Raw genomic sequence first — 23,916 nt, 5'->3', positions numbered from 1 at the left:
TAGATAGTGAGTACAACAAAGGCTCTGTTTCTGCTGTGGTCTCATACTTGTCAGTTCCCTCATAAAAACTCTTCAAGATGGCTCCTGCTACTGTGTTGTGTATTGGTATGGCCGGCTCGGGCAAAACCACGTTCATGCAACGGCTGAACTCGCATTTGCATGCTCAGAAGACTCCACCATATGTGCTGAACCTAGATCCTGCTGTGCTTAAAGTGCCATTCCAGCCTAATATCGATATCAGAGACTCCATCAAGTACAAGAAGGTTATGGAGGAGTATAACCTGGGACCAAACGGTGCTATCGTTACGTCGTTGAATCTCTTCGCCACCAAGATAGATCAAGTGATCAACCTGGTTGAGAAGCGTTCTGAGAACCTTAAACATTGTATAGTGGATACTCCAGGTCAGATCGAGTGTTTTATCTGGTCTGCTTCAGGTGCCATTATAACAGAAGCTTTTGCCTCTACTTTTCCCACTGTGATTGCCTATATTGTGGATACTCCAAGAAACACTTCGCCCACCACTTTCATGTCAAATATGCTTTACGCTTGTTCGATTCTCTACAAAACAAAATTGCCGATGATTATTGTTTTCAACAAGACAGACGTTAAGGATGCGGAGTTTGCTAAAGAGTGGATGACTGACTTCGAGATCTTCCAACAGGCCATGCAATCAAGTGATGAATTAAACGAGGAGACCGGAAATGGGTCCGGGTATATGGCGTCGCTGGTAAACTCGATGTCTCTAATGCTCGAGGAGTTTTACTCAACTTTGGATGTTGTAGGGGTTTCATCTTTCACGGGAGCTGGGTTTGACGATTTCCTGAAGGCGGTGGATAACAAAGTTGATGAGTACAATGAGTTTTACAAGGCAGAAAGGGACAGGATAATAAAGGCAAAGGAAGAGCATGCAAAGAAACAAAAACAGAAGGAATTGTCAAGTCTGATGAAAGATTTGGGCATCAAAGACAAAAAGGCTGCTGGAGTGGAGGTGCTGTCTGATCTTGAGAGCGAAGACGAAGGAGAAGGTTTGGTGGAGCCTGACGAAAATGAGTTCAAAGCTGAGAGATCATACACTTTCCCTGAAGATCGTTATGCTGAAATTGACGAAAACACGGAGGATGATTTACAAGCCAGATACCAAAGTGCTTTCGAGCAGACCGCTAAAACAGCTGACTCAAAGACGGCAGAGGACATTGCCAAGTACATTCGTCAAAGCTAACCCTAAAAATAATATAAGAACATATGTACATGTAACTAGTTGTAACAATCGCCGCTGAGTCTTCATATGCAGTTTGGCTGTGCTATTTTGATGCATCCTTAAGCAAGAATACATAGTCATTGGGGCCTCGCTTCACCTTGACAAATCCCTCTGATGCCAGCTTGGAAAACACAGTACTTATCGTGGAGGAAGAGATTTCAGTTAATGTCTTGAAGTTATCGATCATGTTTTCCAACTCGTGAGGCTCTTTCCGATGAGATTTGAGAGCCTGATTGAAGAATTCGGGGTCGCGCAAGGGAGATAGTAACACTCCATCAATTCTGAAATTTGCAGACTGACCGTCCCAAAACTCCAAAACGTCGAACTCTGAACGCAAAGCCTCGGACGTAAGAGCAACAGCATACTTTACCGCATGCCTTTCAGTACCCATCCAATCGAACGTGTGGGAAGGAGAACTTTCACCTTTGGAGATCGCGTTCTTCATCTCTGCAGCATGAGGGAAGACATAGTGATCGTACAGTATGTAGCGCAAATTTGGATCTGTTGTGTTTAAGTCTGTTCCCAGAGACTGGTTATACTCGTCGTTGTGGTCTTCTAGTTTCTGCTTTAGCTTTTGCCAATTCAAATCTGTTTCTATCCCCGGAGCTTTTTCCAACACTAGTATCATGGGGTATCTGGAGAGCCAAGCAGAATACGAGCTCAATCTCTTTCTTTTCGCATAAGCTGATCCTGAGACATTCATGTGTGGGTTTTCTCCGTGGATCTGTTTATTTCTAGAATTTGTTGTGTTTGATGTCTGCGTCTGTGGTTGCGTTGCGATATGGAAGTGTTCCCCACTGGTGATAGTTCTGAACATGTTGACTCTCAGACATGGCGACCAGCTTGGTAGAAGCTTGAGACCCTGTCGTATCATTCTGGTAAGATCTATGGAACTCAAAAATAATTTTCACAGAAAGGAGGTCTACAAGATAAAGGAACTGTCTTGTCTTTTAGCCCTTTTCAAGTCAAACTCACCTATTGGAAAATGCGTGCGCGACACTAGTCCATAATGCAAGATGATATTGCTTTATAATCTATGCCAAATTTATACTCAAAATTATGTCAGTTTAACAGGGTCCTGGACTTTGTCCAAACAGCTATTTTCCATAATATAGCTATACACTAATCTCAAACCGTTTAAAAAGCCTTTCCTCAATTCCATCCAAACAGCTCCTGAACTCTACGATCTGGACGTTCTCGGCTTCCCCCTTCATCATCTTATCCATTGTAGGTCCGCCAGGCATTGATATATTGGGCTGACCCTGCTGCTGCTGTGCAGCCATCATCTTATCTACCAACGAGTTGTCTTGAAGAATCAAAGAGTAAACAGACTTCAGTCCCATCAGGTTCACAAAGTACCATGAAATGGACGATACCCAGCGCACATCCAGGTCAGACGTCATTATGCTGTTTTGAAGCATCGATTTGAACCTTATAGTGAGCGGGAATGGCAACTTCATTATCACAAACCCGGCAAAAAAGTAGTTGACCCACCACATGATCACCGTCTGCGGTATGAAGTTGGCCATATTGCCCTTTGCCATTCCAAAGATGGCATCCATAGAACCAGGGTCACTCAAGGGGTTCACCGGTTTTTCCTTTTTAGCCTCAGATGGGTCTTCTTTCAAGAACTTGCCAGCTCTCAATGCCTCCGTCAAGTACTTCTGTTTCTGCTTGAACACATCCTTCGTTGATATCACGGCCGCGTTGGTGCGGAAATTCCGCGCCTGTTGTAGATGTTGTCTAAATAAAGGAGTTAATATCATCCTCAGAGAACGAATAGACCGCAAAGTTCTCGCTTTTATCGCCACTTACTGTTCCTTCAAATTTCCCCATTCTGCAATCTTTGGCGAGGGCTGAAGCAATACTGTAATGTATGTACGCAGTATTCCCACAAGCACCATCACAAATGAAATGGGCAAGAGAACCCAGTATCGAAGACTAGGGTCCAGAAGTAATTCCTGAGTGCTCATATCGGTATTCAATTATGATTGTTTAAACTACACGAGGAGAAGTGTTAAGGCTGTCTTTGGAGTATCCGGGTACTCATGTCCAACTCTGAGATCTGGGTAAGGGCACGACCCTCCTGAGACATTACGCTTACGTGCGGCTTAATTATCTTCCTTTGCAATCAAATTACCTTGCTTTACTTTGCTTCTGCTCGCTTAATATTCGGTCTCTTACTCAAAAAATAACTTGTACCTTGTTGGATTGTCGCATGGCTTTCCAATGCTCAACTCGCCAACACCGGTGTTCACGTTAACGATGATAGTGTCTACGGTCACAAATGTGCCGATTCCTGTGCCCGGCTTTAGAAAGCCACATATAGAATATGGGGCATTCTTAGTATCACTCAAACGCTCGCGAATGCTATTTGCAGTTGCTGGCGCACTAACACTTAGTTCCTTTACTCTGTTGAGTCTGAAAATGGAGTTGTCCTGAGGGAAGTCCTTCACAAACTTGGTTTCACCAAATAAATGGTTGGTGTGGAAAGATTGACCATCAACCGGTTGAATAGGCACAAATCCAACTGGAGAACACTCAATTGTACCAAATTTCCCAGATTTGTCAGCAATCATGAGATTGACACAGGATGCAACCCCGTTATCCTGTAGGCTCGAATACGCCTCCTCAAACGTTTCGCACTCAAGGCACTTTCTGATGGCGAGGTGGATTGGCAAGTGAGAAAAATCCGAAGCCGTTGACATTATGGCATTCATCACGAGACCCAGGCCGGAGGAATTGAACCCGTATTTTCCAATGATTCCCGCTTCGGCTACCATGATCATTCTAGGCTTGCCCTCTTTCTCGATATCGAGAATCATCAACCCATCGACAATCTCCCCGACCCAGTCCCAGTTTTGTGCAATGAACAAATCACCGTTATCAGGGTTGATCTGCGAGACAGATGTGCAGCCATCTGTGTGTGTGGTCAAACAAATTTCGGATCTGCAGTTTAAAGCTACAACGTCTTCCAGTGAGAAACCTGATCCATCAGCAACTCCTTGGAGTTCCTCGTATAAGTCGGGGCATTTTTCTTTCAAAACAGGCACAAACAGTTGTGTTTTTGCAATTGCGTCTGGCCATTCAATACCCCCATCAATTTTGTACAAATTCTTGTAGGTTTTCATACAATGCCTGATCTGCTTGGCTCCAACCTTTCCATGAGTAAATCCTATATCATAGTTAGAGCCTGTGCATTTGGCGTACGGCAGGATGCTGTCGTAAAATCTCAAAGGTTCAACCGTGTTCATTGTCAAATCTGGGTTATAATTATTGTAGATATATTGGTTTCCACGATGTTTCAAGAGATATCTAGAGGGATATATATCGGCGATAATGTATGGATAGCTATAAACCCCAGTGTGCTTTACCTCCGCACATTTCCCTATGCAGAAGCGCATGAGATGCCTAATTAAGAATGACGATGCGCTATCTTGGCGGGATCGAAAACTCGTATTTGAACAAAGATAAGGCCCAGGTTGATGTCATTCTGATATTGCGAGAAATTTTATTGAGCGCTGATTTATAGTGAGATTTGTATTTATATACCATCGAATCAGAACACAGTGCCATCAGCTTCGAGCTCTATAGGGGGTCCGCCGGTTCCAGGTCTCAGCTCTTTAGCTATAAGTCTACCAGATTTCCAACTACCGGCTTCAATCAATTGAGGCAGACTCAATTCGTATTTGGTTCCAGTCACTTTTAGCTTGTCATTCACCAGCGGTAGAAGCATGTCAAGCAGACTTATGGTACAGGATCTCCACTCAACAATCACATCGCTCTCTGGAGTAAATGTGGGGATACTTTCATCAGAACCGTTCCTTTTAGAACGGTCCAGACCGAGATCTAATGCATCCTTATTCAAGGAAATCACCCCAAAATCGTAAAAGAGACCCCCGTTTCTGTATTCGGGTAATCCTGTCATGAGCTCTGCATGCTCGATCTTGACTCCGCCATATTTTTGAAGGGGTAGAAACAAAGAGTATGTTAGCCATTGAGTGAGCTTGTGGAAGGTAACCACTTTTTTCCACTCCTCCTGGTTTCCTGTTCCAACTTCCCTGGACTTTGCTTTGGAAAACCAAGCATCACCTATGGTTTTTCCTTCCACCTTAATTCTTCCCTCCTCGGGCCAGATGGGACTCAGACCAGTCATTAAGCACCACCATAGTTGCTGGAGATCAACTGTGAATACTCCCGAGACTTTCTTCGTATCTGGAAGAGAAATCAAGTAGTCAACGATATTGCTTGGTCTGCCGTCTGTGCCAAAGATCGTCTGATTTGAGCACAACGTTTGACCCAGTGTCCTCAGTAGCTTCAGACGACCATCAAATCCCACAATTGAATTTCCAGGACCCACTTGGAACCCTTTCGCAAGACTTTCTTCTGTGAGCTGAGCCAATGCTGAACCGTTAACCTTGAACGGATCACTTGGATCGGAGCTGAAGATACCGTTTTTGAACATGTGGAGAGAAGCAACAGCAATCCCCTCTGAACGACCATACTTCACTCCGTTTTCCTCAAATTCCCACTCATTCCCAGCGCCAGCATCCAGTAAAACACTGACGATAAAGATGTCTATCAGTTTCTTGCAAATACTCATGTTATCCAAGCCAGACCATTCGTTCTCAATCAACTTGCTGATCCTTGGTATCTCACCAACCTCGAAATGCTGCCATCTCCCATGGATGGGAATTTTGAGGAAATCTTCCTCAGTAGGAAACGATCCCCTTATGGTGTTCGCCACGTAATCGACCACCCTGTCTAACTGTGTGAGATCCACATTGAAGTTCACCAGCTCATTCTTCTCCAGAAGCTTCTTAACGAACGAATTGGTCTCTCTAACAGACTTGATTGTCTGCAGATAGTCGGTGTGCTCTGTCATTTAGATGTAGACTGTTTTGAGTGAAGCTCCCGAAACTGTTGTAGATTCTAACGAGCTTACCACATATATATCTGGGACAGATAGAAGCCTCCCGATAAGAGATGCCTGCGATGCCGCGTATCTCCAACGGAACCCGCCGGCTCTGTTACTTCACTCATACCTTTTGCTAACGCACGACCATTTTACATCACGTGAACTTTACCAGGGCTATGAGTCCTTTATGATTGGAGCACTACGGTTGTGGTGATGGATTTTTCATAAAACAACGGAGCGTCCAAGAGAAGATTACTATTGAATGTTCCTTTTACCATACTGAACGTCTCATTCATCATATCAAAAATGTCTGCCGAAAAGGATATCAAAGGAGTTGAAGAACCCGAAATCCACAAGATTAGAATCACCTTGACTTCTACCAAGGTCAAGAGCTTGGAAAAGGTCTCCAACTCTATCATTCAAAACGCTACCAACAACCACTTGTACAAGAAGGGTCCCGTTAGAATGCCAGTCAAGGTCTTGAAGATCAACACCAGAAAGACTCCAAACGGTGAGGGTTCCAAGACCTGGGACTCTTACGAGATGAGAATCCACAAGAGATACATTGACTTGCAAGCCCCAGCTGCCCTTGTCAAGAAGATCACTCAGATCACCATTGAGCCAGGTGTGGATGTCGAGGTCACCATCGCTGCTTAAGCGAGTTGGTTGACTTTTATATCGATTCTTACCAGATTTCAGAATGGAGGAATCAAGCAAGTTACGCCAATAAGATCTTATTTCGAACATTCAACATTCGAACAATCACTCTACCCATCTTTCATTCTTTCTTTTTTTTTAAGTTCCTGAAGGAAAATTGAATTCATTCAGTTTCTCTAGGCGCACCGGGTATTATCTTTTACCAGTTCGGAAAACAGATGTTTTTCATGATGCTCAGAGACGTTACGGTGTTAGCTATCAGCGACTGGAGGTCTCTTTTTCTGCCTTTAGTTAGGTCTTCAAAGGAGTCTAAATCAAATTTTGTGTTTGCTTGCTTAGTGTGAGTCGAATTCTGACCTCGTTAGTTTAATTTTTTATGTACTTGCAATTGCTCTGTTTTGAATTCTTAAAAAGTTACACTTCAAATTGTTTACCTGTAGACTTCCAGAGGACCTTTTATTCGATTAGCCGTACACATCAACGTAAAACACAGCTTTGAACTGTCTTTTCGTTGACAAAAAAAAGTTCCGTTAATATTCATTATATGATTCTTCAACGTTTTATTATAACAAAGTTATCGATTGAGCTGGAGTATCATGACAGGCTTCCACAAAGCAAGGTTCGACAGGCGATTTTTCAGAAAAATGAGCATTCTTCTGAAAACCTTGAGTTCCCAAAATCATTAAATTACGAATAATTCAAAATAACAAATCTGTTCTACTTTAACCCTATCATATTTTTATCAATTCAGGTCACTATAATGCTTATTGTGGAGTTCAGATATAGATTCAGCGCCGCACGAAATTTCAAAGTTTACCCAAAAGGGAAGGATGTAAACATTGAATGCATGAATGAAAATGAAGCATTTGAGGCCAGACTAATAAACTTGAACTCCGTCATTGATACTCATACTTTCTAAACCGACTGAGCCACACGGTAAATATTGAAATAAAACCCCGATTTTGCTATTGAACCTTCCAACTGATGTCCCAAGCCACGTTTTCTCAGAACTTTTGGGGTTTGGAAGACGAAGGTTGCACTGTCCTGTGGGATCGCATCCAGAACGATTCCAAGACCTGCGAAGAGCTGATGCAGTTTTACAAGGAGAGAATAGCCATCGAAGAAGAATACTCGAGGAAGCTCGGTCATCTCTCTAGGAAGACCCTGGGTTCAAAGGAAACGAATGCCATGGGACATGCTCTAGAGACTCTAAGGGTGGAGACCAAGCAACTGTCACTCAGTCATGCTGCCCAAGCAGGCAAAATCAGGTCCGATGTGTACACAAGTTTACAGGATTTTGCTTCTGACCTTAAAGGCAAAGCCAAGCCCATTGAATCAAATACACAGAAACTGAAGAAGTACAAGGATAACCTGGAAGCGAAGACGGAACAAATGAGGCAGAAATACCAGGCAGACTACATCAAATACCAAGGATACGAGACAAATAAGATAATGCTTGACGATCGCGAGGCCGAGAGACTTGAAGTCAAGATCAACAAGACTTACGAGTCCATGATGACTCACCGCAAAGACTATTATTCCTTGGTGAGGGAGTCTCAGCAACTGAACGAGACCTGGTTGACAGAATGGCAAAGTGCCTTAAATAACTTCCAGGAACTGGAGGAAGAAAAAGCTAAATTCCTGAAGGCAAATACCTGGGAGTATGCCAATGCAGTGTCTACATCATGCCTTGCAGATGATAAAGCGTGCGAGAACATTAGACTCTCATTGGAGCAATGCAACTATAAAGATGAAATTCTTTCTTTTGTTCACGAAAATGGTACTGGTGACAAAGTTCTCAGCCCTCCTGATTTTGTGGATTACTTTAATGGTGAGGAAGCTAAACCAAGACAAGCTGCTAAAGTCAAGAACGTCACCAGGGAGCCCTCGCTGAAAGCAAAGGAACCGGACGAACTCCCCATGACGAGGAAGACCACGCGAAGACCTCAGTTAATGGAATCATTGCAACCAGAGTACAAACCTCCGGCATCGATCTCAGTCCCTTCTCCAAAAACCGAAGTCATCAAAGGACCCACCGCATTGACCGAGTCATCTTTCTCGGAAAACAGTATGGCTACGCATAGACATACCAGCAGTCAATACTCCAACCCAACATCTGTTTCTGGTTTCAGGAGCAGTACTGGAAGTGAAGCGAAGTCTGCGAAGAACTGGAATTCTCCAACTCGTCGTAAGAGCAAACAAAGCGATGCTCTGCTCGAATCTACGACTTCAAGAATCTCTTTTGAAGCACCCAAGAATTCTTCGATACCACCATCTCCCTCAACGGATGCCAAAATCAGAGCAAATCCTTTGAAGGCTTACTTGAATGATTTGGAGCTCGGAGGAAACGGAGACATGTCCAAATTTAGAGAGTCAATGATGAGTGCAAAGGATTTGAGGCATACGAGCGAGGATTACCATGCAGGAACGTTGTCTGATGAAAAACTCTTCGGAAAATCGTCTTCCAGACGCGATGAGAACACGATACTAGGACGGGAGAGTAGCTTGAGGAAGTCTAAATCATGGACAACCCCTCGTCAAGCGGAAACGATTGTTGCTCCTGTTCCAGGTCTGCCTAGGGTCTCTACCTCGGGTAATAAGGTGATAAAATACTCGAGAGCACAATACTCGTATTCAGCAGAGATTGAACAAGAGATCTCCTTCAAGAAGAGGGACGTCCTACTGGTGCTTCTTATGCAGCCAGACGGCTGGTGGTATGTGGAGAATACCAAAAATGGGGAAACGGGGTTGGCTCCAAGTAATTACTTAGTTGATATTTGAGGAAACAGAATCGCACAATAATTCTTCACGTAAGTCCACTGACCCGCTTTGCGTATAAGTAACAGCACATTGCAATGAATATCATACCTGAGGTGATTGAGACAAACCAGACGAGGTTATCTTCCTCTTGACCTGGAACCAACACATTCATACCCCAAAGACCGGTAACAATATTCATAGGCAACACAATAGTACCCAGGATGGTTATCTTACCCAATACATCATTCATGTCGTTGTTAACTCTGGTCATGTCGATGTTGATTTGGGCCAGGTAGTTTGAGTGAGACCTCGCAAGTAGTCGCTCGTAGTGGTTCAAAGACTGGACCATTGTCACGATATGATCTTGTATATCTCCCAAATACATCCCAATTTCTGAACGCGGCGCGACATCCCACTGTTCATTACACCTCTTGGCAAAGCCTTTGATAACGTCTGCTTTTGAGCCCAATAGTCTCAGTATGGACATGACCCTCTTACGGCATTCACCAATTCTCCTCAGCATATCTCCCTTGCGTTTCCAACCTGCGACTCTGGTCTTGGTCGAGGAGGAGGAACTGGTACTAGTACTCGATTTTTTCGATCTTCGGGAAACTACCGAGTCTCCATCGGAAGTTCTATTCTTCATTCTGAACCATGGCTTTTCATCTTCGTCGTCACTATCCTCATCGGAGTCATCATCGCTTTCCTCTTTATCAGCAGAGTGCATCACCAGAATCGCATCTTCAATTGAATTTACCTCATCTTCAATGCTTTCTATCATGGGAGCAAAAGCATCGGTGATATCATCAATGAGGGCATATCCAATCCAATCAGAGGTGACAGTCAGGTAATCTCTCAGGAGCCTTGCCCTTCTCCTAACGTTAATGGGATGGGGTGTTGGGGCAAAGTGAAAAGTCAAGACACCATCCCTAAACACAATGATATACATGTTGAGCGGTTCAAGTTCACCATCCCTAGCTTTGTGTCTGTGCCTTCCATTTCTCTTCTCAGCATCTAATTGCTTGTTCTTCTTGCGCGAGCCAACAGAACCCGAAGAGCCTTTCTTGAAGCTTTTGACAGAACGCACTTCTTCATCTAAAGAAACGTAGCCAGACTTGCCTCTTAGCATGTTGAAAAAGGAGTTCAGCATTGATGGCTTGTAAGAAAGTTCGTTCTCACAATCAGAACTGCCACCAGTCACTGACTTTTTAGCTGCCATCCTGGAGAGAACATTGCGTTCATGAACAACATCAAACGATCTGAAGCAGACGAGATAGTAATCTTTGAACAGCTCGACCTTTTCTCTAGTCTCACCAAGGAAGATATCCTCAGTTGTCAAAGGATGTATATTGAAGGCTTTGGATAGGACTTTCATCTCCTCTTCCGTTGGATCTAAGACATCCAACCAGAATGGGGAGCACTCTTGCCTTGGCTCATTCATGATGGAAGGAGTTGGCGTAGACGTTCCCGTCTGGGCAGGTGTTGGGGGTCTAACGCTGCCGGAACTCACTTTTGTCATCGGATTCAGAGATGTAGCAGGTTGGTTCAGCAGTGTGCTATTTCCAGCAACAGAGTTGCTCTTGCTCACAGAGTAATGGGAAGGCACGAAAAGGTCACTGAAAGTGAGATCGTCTTGCAAGAGACCAGAGATGGTGGTGGAATGGATAGTTGATTCCAGATCTTCCCGAAAATAAGTAAACCTGTACTGTCCAATTTGAGCCTTCGAAGGAGAAGGCTTGTCAGAAGGAATTTTCAGAGTTTGTGGTAGAGGGAAGACTGGGTTTTGCTGAGCTTTCGCCCAAGGAACGGTCTTGGGAGGACGAAGACGACCATTTATAGGTCCACTCTCGTCTATTTTGGAACCTGTTAACAAGTTTGAAGTGTGCAAACTCTCCATATCAATATTTCCCACAAGTGGTTGTTGAAAGTTGATCCCGGAATTGTTTGGAGACACCGAACTAAACGAAGACTTTCTGCTTTGAAATGACTCCATGTTGGCCTCTACCAGTTTGCGCAGCTCTGTTGCCTCATCATCAGCAAATTCTTGGAGTATGGCAATATCAGGCCAGCTCTTTTGCTTACCAGGATCATCCAATGCCTCCAGAGGAAAACACACATCCGCCAAAGAAGAGCTCTCGGAGGTCCTTCTCGAGGATGGATTAGACGATTCATAGTGGTCTACCTGAGAACTTGAAGTATCTCCAATAAACTGCGCATCGTGGTATGTATCATTGTGATGAGTCCTTTCTCGTATGTCTATTGGTGCAGCCGAGGTCGACCCGTAATTGTTTCCGCCTTTCTGCAACGGGAAATGGTCCTTATCATAAGTGGACTGTCTCTTCACCCATCTTTCGGCGTATGTAGGCCTCACCGTCTGTGATGGGGATTCAGGTGGCATGTATATTCTGTCAAAATTGGAAGACGTGAGAGGAGATGACGTCTTGGGAATGGATTTCTGAGCAACGTTGTTTTCCACGCTATATCTCCGTGCGTGCGACATGGAATGACGAGCTGGCACCGCAGGATTATCCACAAAACTCTGTTTTCTTGGCCTATGATCTATGACGACATCCTCATCGTATCGAGCGGGCTCAAGATGGACATCGCCATGCAAAAGACCAAGGGCGTCTTGTTCGCCTTCTTCACTTAGATCATAGCGGTTCTTGGTGGATCCGGCATCGCTAGCTGATTCCGCGTTTCGAGATCCCCTGTTTAGCATAGTTGTGTCAAACGAAGGCCTTCTATTGATAGAATAACTTCTTGAAGCCCGTCTGTCACGCGACCGAAAAGGACTCGTACCGGGAGAGTGCACCACATCAGATCCTGGAGTTGGGATCACCTCGTCGTGTGACGGACTCTTTGGCTCGGACATTCAAAGTTCACTTGATGTTAAGTCAGAGCAATTATCAAAGTTCACCAATGGCGTTTTCCGAAGAGCCAAACAAGATCTTAACTCAGTCTCGGTAACAAATACACGTTGAACACTATAGCAATCAAACAGTGTACACGGCAAAGTACAGGGGTTTTTCTGTCTAACCGCATCGGGTAGTGCACATTTTTTGATAAGATCTTGTGACAGAACAGATATACAGTTGAAAGATTATACAGCGAATTGAGCAAGAAATTAATTTTGTGTTGATAGCATCTACATGAAAACTAATTTCCCGAGGGAACTTTACAGAATTTTGCATTTTCTTGCATATTGAGTTTTCCATAGATCATAGCTGGTTATTCTTCGCTTTCATCTGCACTATCCACGGTCTCCTTTGACAACTCTGACTTCACCTTCTTGTTTGGGGGAGCCTCGAGCCGGTCCAATGCCTCTTTGATCTTATCTATGTTCGACACAAGTTGGTCCCAAGACTCTTGTGTAAGTGAAATACCCTGATTGAGTTAGCTTTAGTCAATTAGTGGATCATCCGAATGAACTACTCACCTTGCTACCAGGTTTGGAAACGCCCTGGTCATCTGTATAGTATTCCCTTATATCCACCAGTTTGATGCCATTGTATTTTCTGACAGCCAGACGTTTTTTCTTGCCGAGCTGTGTGTGTTAGAATTGAACAATTGAGCTGGTAATTGCTCATAGCAGACTTGGTTCAGCCAGCACTTACATCAATATTCAACTCATCGTTCGCCATTGGAGCGGACCGCTTGGCGATTTTTCCTTTTTTTCCACTCATGAAACGATTAATTGCCACAAAAACTGGCCAGCTAGGCTTCAAAATGTACGCGTTAATGAAACCGGTTTCGGAGTCCAGCTGGGGTTAGCCTCGTTAATTAGACGCGTGCACGTGAACCTCATCGGGTCCGCTGCCGAGGACTCGTTATTGCCGAATTGAAATTTGAGAAGGAACATTGCAACCGTTGGAAAGACGTCATAGACTACAAGGATACACGCCATCATTTGTGCGAGTAGTTAGGTTTGACTAACTGAATTTTTGCTTGACTGAGTAGACCTGAACAAACACCAGCTGACGGGCGCAATTGGTGTATCTTAGAGGATCTGAAATTTAACTGGACATGACTAAACACCCTGCTGTCTCGGGTGACCTGGAGGGAATATCTTCCCTAATCGTGGGTGGTGCTGTTTTTAACACCCAATACAATGATAACCCCGAAGACCTGGCAATAGAGGCAATTATCTCGTACGCTTTGGACAATGGCATGAACGCCTTCGACACATCGCCCTACTATGGACCTTCAGAAGTAATGATCGGCCAAGCCTTCAAGTCGTTGACCGATAAGGGGATTATAGCACGTGAAAATTACTACATTTGTACCAAGGTGGGACGCATAAGACTGGATGAATTTGACTATTCTGCTGAATGGGTTAAGAAGAGCATTGCACGCTCTTTGGAAAGACTCCACACCACGTACCTCGATGTTGTTCACTTGCATGATATCGAATTCTGCACAGAAACTCAAATCTTTGAAGCTCTCAGTGCTCTGAAAGAGCTTAAGGCTCAAGGGGTGATCAAATACGTTGGTATTTCGGGATATCCGGTTGATTTTCTTTACCAAATCGCAAAGAAGGCAAAGGAGACTGCTTCAATTGGTTCCTTGGATACGGTAATGAGTTACTCCAACATGTGTCTTCAGAATACCACGCTGCTAGAGTACCATGACAGGTTCTTTCAAGACTGTGACATCAAGATGCTGAACAATGCTTCTATTCTTTCTATGTCTCTTCTGAGAACTGGCTCCACAAAGACCTTCCACCCGGCACCTCAAGAGTTGAAGGATACCTGCGAAGAACTAGGCAAACAGCTCAAAGAGAAGTACGACGAAGACCTGACCGACCTCTCTGTCAGATTTGCCCTACGTGGGTGGAATGATAAAAGAGGCTCCACTGTGATTGGTTGTTCTAATGTTGCCGAGCTTGAGGACACTGCTATTCAGTTCAAGACCATTTCCGAGAACGGAAGTGTCTCTGCTTCAAAGGACGCACCGGTTGTTGAATTTGCGCAGAAGTTTTTGGGAACGCACCTGAACGAAGTATGGAAAAGTGGAATCGAGCATTAAAGCTTTTACAAGGTTTGGTCTGACTATTGGAAACTCAAATGTTTGCAGATTTTATAGAATTTAGATAAAAAATGAAAAGAGTATAATCTCAAAGCTTTGGCTTTGCGCGCAAGTTGATACCTGCATTGCTGATGACAAGCACCTTACGATCCACGTCGTAAACCTGGAAAGTTACGATTGACCCGTCCTTCCAACCAACAACACGTAAACGATCTCCTGGGAAGACAAACGACGCAAATCTCACCTTCAACTCCTCGAAAGCTCCGTAATGCTCGTAAATCCTCTTCAGTGAAGTTCCCAAAGAGCACAATCCGTGTAGAATTGGTTTGGGGAACTGAGCTCCCTTAGCAAAGGCTGGGTCAATGTGCAGAGGATTGAAGTCAGCATTTAGTCGATAAAGCGCAGCTTGGTCAACACTTGTTTGGAACGTCACATCGAAATCAGGCTTGCGATCCTTTGGGGCTTCGAATGGCAGAGTTGCAAACTTTGTACGCTCCTTCAAGAAGGTGTCCTTGCCATTCTGGGTCTGAGAACCTCTCACAAAGAAAGATCCTTCGTTGTAGAACAATGTCTCTCCCTTCTTGTTAACGGTCTCGTAACCACCAATGATAAGGCCGTTCTTACCCTTATTCAAGGTAGCAATCGGGTAAGACTTGGTCTCTACCTCACCCTCTGTGGGAATAGGAAACTTGCAAATTCTCAAGTAATGCTCACCATGAAGCAACATCATGGGGTTGAAGTTTTTCAGAAGACCTGGCATATCAAGACCACCGTTATCTTGGACCATGAACGGAATAGTACCGAACGTAGGGAGGACTTGAAAGTCTTGAGAATTCTCATAAGAGTACTTCAGTTCTTTGGCGGTGGCTCCCAGACTCAAGTTGTATAGGATAACATCCTTGTGGGTGTACTTGTAGCTTGACAATGCTTCATCAGTGTCCTCATTCTCGTCATCATCATCCTCGTCCTCGTCGTCATCATCGCCTCCTCCAATAGATTCCATAATGGCCATAGCAGACTCTTGAGTTGACGCAACAGTAATGGGCTGCGAAAAGTCAACAATATCCTTCCAGTTATCTCTGATGAACTCAACCTGAGTAACCTTATCGTGACTTATAGCACCCTTGGCACGCTGCCATCTGGTATTACCGATCCAACCAGCACCAACTTCGAACAATTGACCAGTTACGTTCAATTCGTCGGAGCTGAGGAGTACAACAAATGGCGAAACTTGACTTGGAGAAAACTTGTTCAGTTCCTTCTCACTGAAGATGGTCTTCGTCATAGCAGTTTCAGCATGAGGAGCAATAACGTTGACCTTGATACCAGCCTTCTTACCCTCGATTGCCAATGTACGCGAAAGACCCAATACGCCGAGCTTGGCAGAAGCATAATTGGCCTGACCAAAGTTTCCATAGATACCAGAAGTGGAAGTAGTGTTGATAATATGACCAGATTGCTGTTTCAAGAAGATTGGCCAAACCAGTTTGCACAACTTGAAAGTAGCAACAAGATGGATGTTGACTACTTGGTCCCACTCCTTGTCCGACATTTTCTGGAAAGAACGGTCGCGCAATATTCCTGCATTGTTGACCAGAATGTCAACTCTGCCAAACTTGTCCAATGCAGTCTTGATGACTTGGTCCGGCTGCGTAACAACGTCATGTTTCGAGCCTACAGCAGTACCTCCAGCTTTGGTGATTTCTTGAACAACCGGACCTGGATCCGCAAAATCGTTCACAACAACTTTCGCACCATACTTGGCAAACCACAAAGCATGAGATCTTCCAAGACCAGCACCTGCTCCAGTGATGACTACCACCTTGTCCTTCAAAGACGTGATCTTGACCTTGCCCTGATCATTGTCCTTTGGCAAGTTGGTAGACTTTTCGATCAAAGTGTTGTAATCATTCAACATGATTGGATATTGATTTTTACCCTTGAAAGAAACGATATCTGAGTATCTATTCAAAATGGCTTCTGGAGTGAACGACTCATTAGGCTTGAAAAGAACACCCTGACTTCTTTCCCATCTAATTTGACCGTAAAATCCAGCAGCAACTTCGTAGATGGCCCCGCTGGAAGGGTTAGACTCATGAGATAGGTACAAAACCAAGGGTGTGACTTTCTCTGGGCCCAATTTCTCAAGCATATCTGGAGGCAAAATACTCTCGGTCATCCTGGACCTGGCTAAAGGAGCAATGGTGTTTGCCTTGATGTTGTTCTTGTGGCCCTCTTTCGCCAAAGTTTCTGCAAATCCAACAAGAGCCAATTTGGCTGCCGAATAGTTTGCTTGGCCAAAATTTCCATAGAGACCAGCAGGAGAACATGTATTCACTATTCTACCGTAGTTCTGCTTCTTAAAATAGCCCCAGGCAGCATGAGTTAGCTTGTAAGCACCGTTCAAGTGAACATCCAGAACGTCCTGGAATTGCTTGTCTGTCATGTTCTTGAAACTCGAATCCTTGAGAATACCCGCATTGTTCACAAGAACATGCACAGTGCCGAAGGCCTCCACCGCGGTCTTGATGATACCCTCTGGATTTGTCACCACGTTATCAAAGTTGGGCACTGCAATACCACCTTTAGCTTTAATCTCTTCCACGACAGTTTCAGCCGCCTTTGTGGAGTTTCCGGAACCACCGAGAGTCCCCCCAAGATCGTTAACCACCACTTTGGCACCTCTCTCTGCGAAAGCTAAAGCATAAGTTCTGCCGAGCCCTCCACCGGCACCGGTGATCACCACCACTTTTCCGTCATAAGTTAATTTGCTTGTCATGATAATTTTTGATAACAGTCCCAGTAGAAAAAGGGAAATCCGAAAAGGGCGGCGGCATTGGTATTTAAAGCAAACTGGAGTTTCGACCGAGGCATCACATGTAATTGTGGGGTAAAGACAAGATCATTTTGACTGAGGTCGTGTACCGAGCAAAGATGTCACTCTGTTCCAACTTCCGAGGCATGTGCATTCGGTGAGCATATCTCCTCACTGTTTGTTAAAATTATTGTACAAGTCTAGAAAGCCTTAGATCATTCTTCATCTTCATCTTCATCGTCGTCATCATCGTCATCCTCTTCATCACTGGAGACCTCGGCTCCCAGCTTGGAGGCCATGTCCTTGTATTTCTTGCTCTTATCATCCAGTTCGGACATCAGCAGCATCATATCGTCTAGTTCACTCTTCGGAACCATCTTGGATACCTCCAGTTGTGACTTTTTCAGAGACTCTTGTAGTTCCAGAATCTGTTTATCTTTATCAGCAGATGCCTTCTCGGCAGAACCTTGCTTGGATTGAACCGCACTCAGTTCTTTCTGGGCCGCCTCCAAGGCTTTCACAGTCTGACTGTGTTCCTGTTCATTCTCAGAGAGTTTGGTAGAAGACTTCATGAGCTTAGCAGAAAGATCTTTATTCAAAACTTCGAGCTCGTTGTGCTTAGCCAACAAGGCTTCGAAATCTGACTTAGCTACCTCGGTCTCTGTAATCTTCTTTTTCAATGTCTCCACCTCTAATACTGACTTTTGCAGATCACTTTTCGTGCCCTCCAGTTCTTTAGCCAAAGTCAAATATTTGCTCTTCTCCTCGTTCAAAGAGTCTTGCAAAGTGCTAGTTTTTTGCTCCAAGCTTGCGACCTGTTTGGCAGCGTCGGCATTACCTGATTTTTGCGACTTCTCGATCTCTTCCACATGAGCTGAAAGTTCAAGCTTCTCCTTCTCTAATTTTTCAATCGTAGATTTCGAGTTCTCAAAATGCTGTTTCGAGTCCTTTAGCTCTGTTTGCAAACTGTTCAACTCATCTGTGCTCGTCTTAAACGAGGCCAAGTGTTCCTCGATTTTGACAGTCTTGGAGGCCAATTCGTCTTCCAAAGATTTTACTTTGGCGGAAGTGGTGGCATGTGCCTCTTTCAAATTCTGATACTCTTTGGTCTCAGCTTGCAGTTTTTGCAAAAGATCATCTTTATCACCAATGGACTTGATATTTTCGGCGTTCTCACTCTTTGAGGCCTTAAGATCGGTTTTGAGCTTTTCAAGTAGCTTATCAGACGTAGATTTGCTGAGAACCATCTTCTTCTCTAGGTCCTCATTTTTGGTCTTGGTCTCCACGAGATCAGCTTTTAGTTGCTCAATTTGCAGCGAGAGTTGCTTGGTTTGAGATTTTAGCTTTTCATTCAAATCCTCGAGGTCGGAAATCTTGGCTGAGTTTATCCTTTCTGAGTTTGAAAGCTTGTCTCCCAAGGCAGCTATCTTATCAGAGTACTCCTTCACAGCCGATTCAGAGCTTCCCACGAGCATCTTTCTTTCATCATCGATTTCTTTCGATTTCTGAGTGAGTTCTTCGTGCAGTTTGGAGATTTCAGATTGTAATTTGGAGATTTTCTCGGTGAGAACCTCCTTTTCATTCGTAAGTTTAGACTCCAGTGACTTGTGCGAGTTTGACAGTTTTTTGAACTCCTCTTTGGAAGCCTCAGAGTCACTTTGAGAACGCTCAACCTTGGCCTGAGCCTCAGTCAACGCAACCTTGATGGCAGCTAACTCCTCAAGAGAAGACGTTTTTTCCGACTCCGCATCTGCAAGAGCCTTTTTCAACTCGGAAATATCCTTGGAAAACTTGGTGGTTTCCTCTTCTTTAGACTGTATGTTCTGAGAAATCATCTCAATGGTGGAGTTGAGGGAAGCCTTTTCTTCAGCTAGAGAAGTGCTACGCTCTTTGAACTTAGCAACCTCTGCCTTCAGAGTGGACTCTTTCTTCTCAGAAACCTCCTTGACAATATTGAGCTCCGAGGTCAGCTTTTCATTTTCTTTCTCGATCGCCTTTAGCTTTGTATTCAATTCAGAGTTCTCCTTATTCAACCTCTTCAGCTCCTTATCTTTGGTCTCTATTAGTGACTGAAGATCCTGGATCTTTGCCGACAACTCTTTGGTTTTCGAATCCTTAGCAGCTTGCATCTCCAGATGACTTTCAATCTCAGATTTAAGTTTGCTGATAGCCGTTGCGTGTGATTCTTTCAGTTCAACGGAAGATTTTTCAGATTCAGCAGTGAATCGATCATGCTCAGCTAACAAGCCTTCATACTTCTGAGAGAGGGCATCTGAATCTTTTTTGTCAGCAGCCTGAGATGCCTCAAATTCAGCAATCTTTGCATTCAAAGATGCAATCTGGGAATCGAGCTCTGCTTTCGCTGAATCATGAATGATCTTTTCTCCAAGAAGCTGTTCGTGGGAGGATTTCAGGTCAGATAGTTCTCGGGTCAAGGTCTCTGATTGATTACTGAAGTCTGAGTGCTTTTGCTTCAGAGAAGAGAGTTCATTCTCCAGCTTCTTTTTCTGACTCAACAATTCCGCTTTCTCAGCTTGAGCTGCCTCAAAAGCAGCCTTTATGGACTCAAACTCAGATGACTGTTTCTTCAGAGCCTCTGAAAGTGATTCATGTTTGGATACAGTTTCCATCAACTTCTCCTTGGTAGATCCTAACTCTTCCAATACTGAAACATGCTTTTCCTTGAAACTATCACGCTGGAGCTTTATTTCACTGAGCTGATCTTCGAGCTCTTTGATCAATGATGAAGAGGACGATTCCAGCTCAACTATATGCTTCTTTGATTCATTATCGGTTTTTTTGAACTTCTCTATCAGCTCAGCAGCCGACCTCAGCTTATCCATGAGTTGTCTGTTTGACTCATCAGCTTTCGTCAACTTTTCACCACACTCAGAATGCTCAGCCTCGAGATGGGCATAGTCTTGCCCAGCGGACTTCAAGGCAGTTGTCATCGAGTTGAGCTGATTCTCCAAACTGGCAATTCTATCTTCTTTCTGCTTGATTGCAGTTTTCATTGTTGATTCCAACTTCTCTTGAGCCTTGCTACTCTTGGCCAGTTCCTTCTCCAAGTTCTTGATACTCTTCTCTTGAGCATCTTTCTCTCTGGTTAGTTGGAACAGCTCCCTGCTCATTTTGTTGATACCATTCTCAGCAGTTACCTTCTGCTTTTCGACTTCTGCCAAACGGTCAGCGGTTGTCTTACCTTCATGTTCAAGTTTTCCTGCCTTAGAAGTGGCAGCCTCAAGCTGCTTCTGTAAGTCAGAACATTTAGAGCTCAGATCTTCATTGTAATTTTCAACAGCAGTGATAGCCTGTGTGGCTTCCTTCAGCTGAGTAGAAACTTCGGTGTGGGCTTCACGAAGCTTTGAGAGCTCATCTTCAGATTTTGTATGAGACTCTTTGAGATCAGAAAGCTCATCTTTGAGGTTTACGATGGTGGCTTCGTTGTTTTCGATTTCCTCAAGCTTCTCTGTACGAAAGGCCTCGAATGCGGAAGAAATCTCGGCAAGCTGGTCTTCAACCTTCTCGTATGCCTCAAAAGATATCTTTTGAACGGGCTCGACGTTTGGATCGTGATTAATGGCCCCACGTATGCGAGTAAAATTATCTTTCACTAGATTGACAAACAGCGCATCAAAAAGGACTTTGGGCAAACCAGTAATATCACGCTCCGGGTCATATATTGCGGCAGGATCAAAATCATGAAATGGAGTTTGTTTTTGGAATTGGAGAACCTTGAGGACATAAGTCGTTTTACCGAGACGCGAAACCAAGATTGAGTGGAGTTGTGCACGAGGAATGGGCGAGGTGGACCTGCAAAACTCATAAGAAACACCCAGAAGTATCGTCACCAAACCTTGAACCAGCACATTTTCAGTGGAAGTCTGTGCAAGGTACGCCAGGAGTTGGTCAATAATGGACTCATCAGCTAAAAACATATCAACGGCCTCAAAATCTTCATATAACCATACAATCAACATCATGAGATATGCAATAGAGATTCTTTGATCACTGTAATTCAGTGAAGAACTAAGAGCATATGAAGCTGCCTGAATGAATGTCATGACATCTTCTTCTTCATTTTCACCTCCAAGTTTCACACCCATTGCGATCTCCTTTGCTCCTGGACAATCCTCGAACAAGTACAGCAGCATCACAGCTGCAAACCAAAACTTGTAAGGATTGAGCTGTGAATCATGCTCGATTTTCGTTAATGTATAGAACAAGTTTCCTTGGGGCGAGTTTGCATCGAACGCACTCGATGTATTTGAGGCAGAGACAGTTAATTCCTCCTTTGTGTCTCCATTGGTTTGTTGATCCTCCAAAGAGGAAGCGTCATCTTTTTCCTCAACATTTATTCCCATGAGCTTTTGAAATGAAATCCACTGATCTTCAATGAAAGCTTCTTTTGCATCCACATTACCTGCAAAGTAGGCATGCAACACAACCGAAGATGCCACACGAATGTCAAAAACATGCACAGAATTCGAGAACAGACACCAGTTCAAGAGGGCCACATTGACGGGAATTAGGTCATCATAGTTTTGAGTCTGGGTCGGCAAAACAGGATCCAAATATGGAACGTCAATTTGCGAGAACTGAAGCTGGATGTCTGGGTTACCTTTGATTATATCAGAGGTTGTCAACAGAGCCGTAGAACGCACAGGGTTTGGTGTTTCTGCAGAAAAAACCAACTTCAAGACCACCATCAGTATATTAGAACTCACCATTATCTCTTGGTTGGTATGGACAGAATCGCTTCCTTCAATAAGCAACAGTCTGCAGGTTTCCAAACATGTTGTCACATTACTGACCCTTTGCTCATTCCAGACAAGAGGACCATATTCGCTTACAGTAAGCGGCTGGTTGAGAAGCTGAAGCAGCTTTGGGATGCAATTGGTTTCGAGGAACAGCTTCTGGTTCGAGGCATTGAACTTCAAAAGGTTCATGATAAGTGAGAGACAATCCTGAACAACAATGCTGCCTTCAATTCCACCCTCGGAATCAATTATCTCATATAGCTTATCAAAAGTGTTTTCAAAGGCAACCAGCTTCTGTATGTTGTAGTTATCATTCACGAGGCCCATCAGTAACAGAATAGACTCGTTTCTTATGGGCTCATTCACATCATCTAGAACTCCAATTATGGTCGAAACACCCACCGGAAATTTCAAAACACATTCCTTAGTACGGACTGGACGCACAGAGCACAATGCTTCCAGAAGCTGTAATGCGTATAATCTGAGGTAGAAATCCTCCGACTCAAGGATCTGAATTAGCAGGAAAACATTGTCAGGCGACTGAGTCAAAGCATCAGCAATCCACATGGAAAACTGGTCAACAGTTACATCACTCATTAGAAGACTTGGAGAGGGATATTTCCCATTCTGCGTTCTCGATTGTTGAGATATCCAATTACGAGTGAGGTCCTGATCACCTTCACCACGAATGAACAGGATAAGTAAAGTTTCCAAAATCGCCTTACAAATCTCAGTATCCATAAGGTCACTTTTCAGTGTGGCTAAAAGAGCCTTCAAACCACTAGCAATCACATTTTCCCGGTATTGTCTGCTGTAACTCTTCAGTCCTAGGACAGCTGCTCTTCGATCCGTCAACAAAGTGGAGTGGGCCAGCCGATCAGAAAGGGTACCGATTGAGTTCTCCACCTCCTTGGCAGAGGCACTCACAGGTGCCATGAAATTTGCCAGAAGATCCATGCCGACCGGATTTTGTTTTGCGCTGAAGGCAGCTTTGTGGAGTTGAAGGTTTTTCGAAACCAGCATCCTCAAGACTACTCTTCATCGCGACGTGGCGGACATATGGTGGATACACGAACAAACAAAACACGTAAAGAATTGAAGTCTCTGAACGCGATTTAGGTGAGAAACTCCTTTACAGCCAATCACGCATGAATTCTTCGTGCAAATATGGTGACATATTTTCCTGAATATGACTTTGAGGCTGAATTCAACGATTTCTCCAAGAAACCAGTCACGAATTGGGCTTCAAGCAGAATAGGAGCGTATGCCGCTAAACTCGATGCGGCTCATTTGGAGTATCCAAGAAACCGATTCAATCCTGGGAAAACGGTCCCTTTGCACAAACTCATGGAGATAGCGAATGATTCCTTTGGATTTGATGGGTGGTCAAGATCGATATGTGACATGGAAGTGGAGATCAATTCAGGAAGGCGAATCGGCGATACTCATGACGATGCTCCCACCGATGGCAATGGCAGTGACGGAAGCGAACTGGAATTCGATATAGCAGTTTCAGCGACAATCAAAGTCACTCTCAAAGACGGAACCTATAATGAAGCTCAGGCGATTGCAAAAAGTCACACAAATTCTAAGATTATGGCCATAGAACGATGCAAGAGACAGGCACTCTCAGACGCTACCAGATTTTGTTTCGAGGGGTTCACCACGATGATCCTGACGCACCAAGAGCGTCTCAAGGCAGGCTACTACGGCAGGTGATCA

At 44.2% G+C, this 23,916-nt stretch overlaps 14 protein-coding genes across 14 annotated transcripts; 5 read left to right on the top strand and 9 right to left on the bottom strand.

The window, feature by feature from the left end:
- Positions 1-77: 77 nt before the first annotated feature.
- KUCA_T00001722001 (uncharacterized protein) lies at positions 78-1,220 on the top strand (the record flags this gene model as incomplete). The annotated part of the gene is made up of 1 exon (XM_022603932.1): positions 78-1,220. One exon carries the CDS (start codon positions 78-80, stop codon positions 1,218-1,220), a length of 1,143 nt encoding a protein of 380 aa, XP_022457763.1.
- Positions 1,221-1,302: 82 nt separating this feature from the next.
- On the bottom strand, positions 1,303-2,133 carry KUCA_T00001721001 (uncharacterized protein; the record flags this gene model as incomplete). The annotated part of the gene is made up of 1 exon (XM_022603931.1): positions 1,303-2,133. One exon carries the CDS (start codon positions 2,131-2,133, stop codon positions 1,303-1,305), a length of 831 nt encoding a protein of 276 aa, XP_022457762.1.
- Positions 2,134-2,374: 241 nt separating this feature from the next.
- KUCA_T00001720001 (uncharacterized protein) lies at positions 2,375-3,025 on the bottom strand (the record flags this gene model as incomplete). The annotated part of the gene is made up of 1 exon (XM_022603929.1): positions 2,375-3,025. One exon carries the CDS (start codon positions 3,023-3,025, stop codon positions 2,375-2,377), a length of 651 nt encoding a protein of 216 aa, XP_022457761.1.
- A 45-nt stretch (positions 3,026-3,070) lies between these two features.
- Positions 3,071-3,232, bottom strand: KUCA_T00001719001 (uncharacterized protein; the record flags this gene model as incomplete). The annotated part of the gene is made up of 1 exon (XM_022603928.1): positions 3,071-3,232. One exon carries the CDS (start codon positions 3,230-3,232, stop codon positions 3,071-3,073), a length of 162 nt encoding a protein of 53 aa, XP_022457760.1.
- Positions 3,233-3,439: 207 nt separating this feature from the next.
- KUCA_T00001718001 (uncharacterized protein) lies at positions 3,440-4,663 on the bottom strand (the record flags this gene model as incomplete). The annotated part of the gene is made up of 1 exon (XM_022603927.1): positions 3,440-4,663. One exon carries the CDS (start codon positions 4,661-4,663, stop codon positions 3,440-3,442), a length of 1,224 nt encoding a protein of 407 aa, XP_022457759.1.
- Positions 4,664-4,818: 155 nt separating this feature from the next.
- On the bottom strand, positions 4,819-6,144 carry KUCA_T00001717001 (uncharacterized protein; the record flags this gene model as incomplete). Its single annotated transcript, XM_022603926.1, has 1 exon — positions 4,819-6,144. One exon carries the CDS (start codon positions 6,142-6,144, stop codon positions 4,819-4,821), a length of 1,326 nt encoding a protein of 441 aa, XP_022457758.1.
- Positions 6,145-6,483: 339 nt separating this feature from the next.
- KUCA_T00001716001 (uncharacterized protein) lies at positions 6,484-6,834 on the top strand (the record flags this gene model as incomplete). Its single annotated transcript, XM_022603925.1, has 1 exon — positions 6,484-6,834. The coding sequence occupies one exon, from the start codon at positions 6,484-6,486 to the stop codon at positions 6,832-6,834; it is 351 nt and encodes a 116-aa protein (XP_022457757.1).
- A 984-nt stretch (positions 6,835-7,818) lies between these two features.
- Positions 7,819-9,615, top strand: KUCA_T00001715001 (uncharacterized protein; the record flags this gene model as incomplete). The annotated part of the gene is made up of 1 exon (XM_022603924.1): positions 7,819-9,615. One exon carries the CDS (start codon positions 7,819-7,821, stop codon positions 9,613-9,615), a length of 1,797 nt encoding a protein of 598 aa, XP_022457756.1.
- Positions 9,616-9,640: 25 nt separating this feature from the next.
- On the bottom strand, positions 9,641-12,466 carry KUCA_T00001714001 (uncharacterized protein; the record flags this gene model as incomplete). Its single annotated transcript, XM_022603923.1, has 1 exon — positions 9,641-12,466. One exon carries the CDS (start codon positions 12,464-12,466, stop codon positions 9,641-9,643), a length of 2,826 nt encoding a protein of 941 aa, XP_022457755.1.
- A 356-nt stretch (positions 12,467-12,822) lies between these two features.
- KUCA_T00001713001 (uncharacterized protein) lies at positions 12,823-13,235 on the bottom strand (the record flags this gene model as incomplete). The annotated part of the gene is made up of 3 exons (XM_022603922.1): positions 12,823-12,978; positions 13,031-13,138; positions 13,209-13,235. 3 exons carry the CDS (start codon positions 13,233-13,235, stop codon positions 12,823-12,825), a joined length of 291 nt encoding a protein of 96 aa, XP_022457754.1.
- Positions 13,236-13,617: 382 nt separating this feature from the next.
- Positions 13,618-14,619, top strand: KUCA_T00001712001 (uncharacterized protein; the record flags this gene model as incomplete). The annotated part of the gene is made up of 1 exon (XM_022603921.1): positions 13,618-14,619. One exon carries the CDS (start codon positions 13,618-13,620, stop codon positions 14,617-14,619), a length of 1,002 nt encoding a protein of 333 aa, XP_022457753.1.
- Positions 14,620-14,707: 88 nt separating this feature from the next.
- On the bottom strand, positions 14,708-17,398 carry KUCA_T00001711001 (uncharacterized protein; the record flags this gene model as incomplete). Its single annotated transcript, XM_022603920.1, has 1 exon — positions 14,708-17,398. The coding sequence occupies one exon, from the start codon at positions 17,396-17,398 to the stop codon at positions 14,708-14,710; it is 2,691 nt and encodes an 896-aa protein (XP_022457752.1).
- Positions 17,399-17,649: 251 nt separating this feature from the next.
- KUCA_T00001710001 (uncharacterized protein) lies at positions 17,650-23,151 on the bottom strand (the record flags this gene model as incomplete). The annotated part of the gene is made up of 1 exon (XM_022603918.1): positions 17,650-23,151. The coding sequence occupies one exon, from the start codon at positions 23,149-23,151 to the stop codon at positions 17,650-17,652; it is 5,502 nt and encodes a 1,833-aa protein (XP_022457751.1).
- A 210-nt stretch (positions 23,152-23,361) lies between these two features.
- KUCA_T00001709001 (uncharacterized protein) lies at positions 23,362-23,913 on the top strand (the record flags this gene model as incomplete). Its single annotated transcript, XM_022603917.1, has 1 exon — positions 23,362-23,913. The coding sequence occupies one exon, from the start codon at positions 23,362-23,364 to the stop codon at positions 23,911-23,913; it is 552 nt and encodes a 183-aa protein (XP_022457750.1).
- Between the last annotated feature and the right edge of the window lie 3 nt (positions 23,914-23,916).

This window comes from Kuraishia capsulata, genomic scaffold (assembly GCF_000576695.1).
Source record: "Kuraishia capsulata CBS 1993 genomic scaffold, Kuraishia_capsulata_scaffold_2, whole genome shotgun sequence".
In the NCBI taxonomy this organism is placed as follows: Eukaryota; Fungi; Ascomycota; class Pichiomycetes; order Pichiales; family Pichiaceae; genus Kuraishia; species Kuraishia capsulata.
This window is presented reverse-complemented; position numbering and strand designations above follow the sequence as displayed.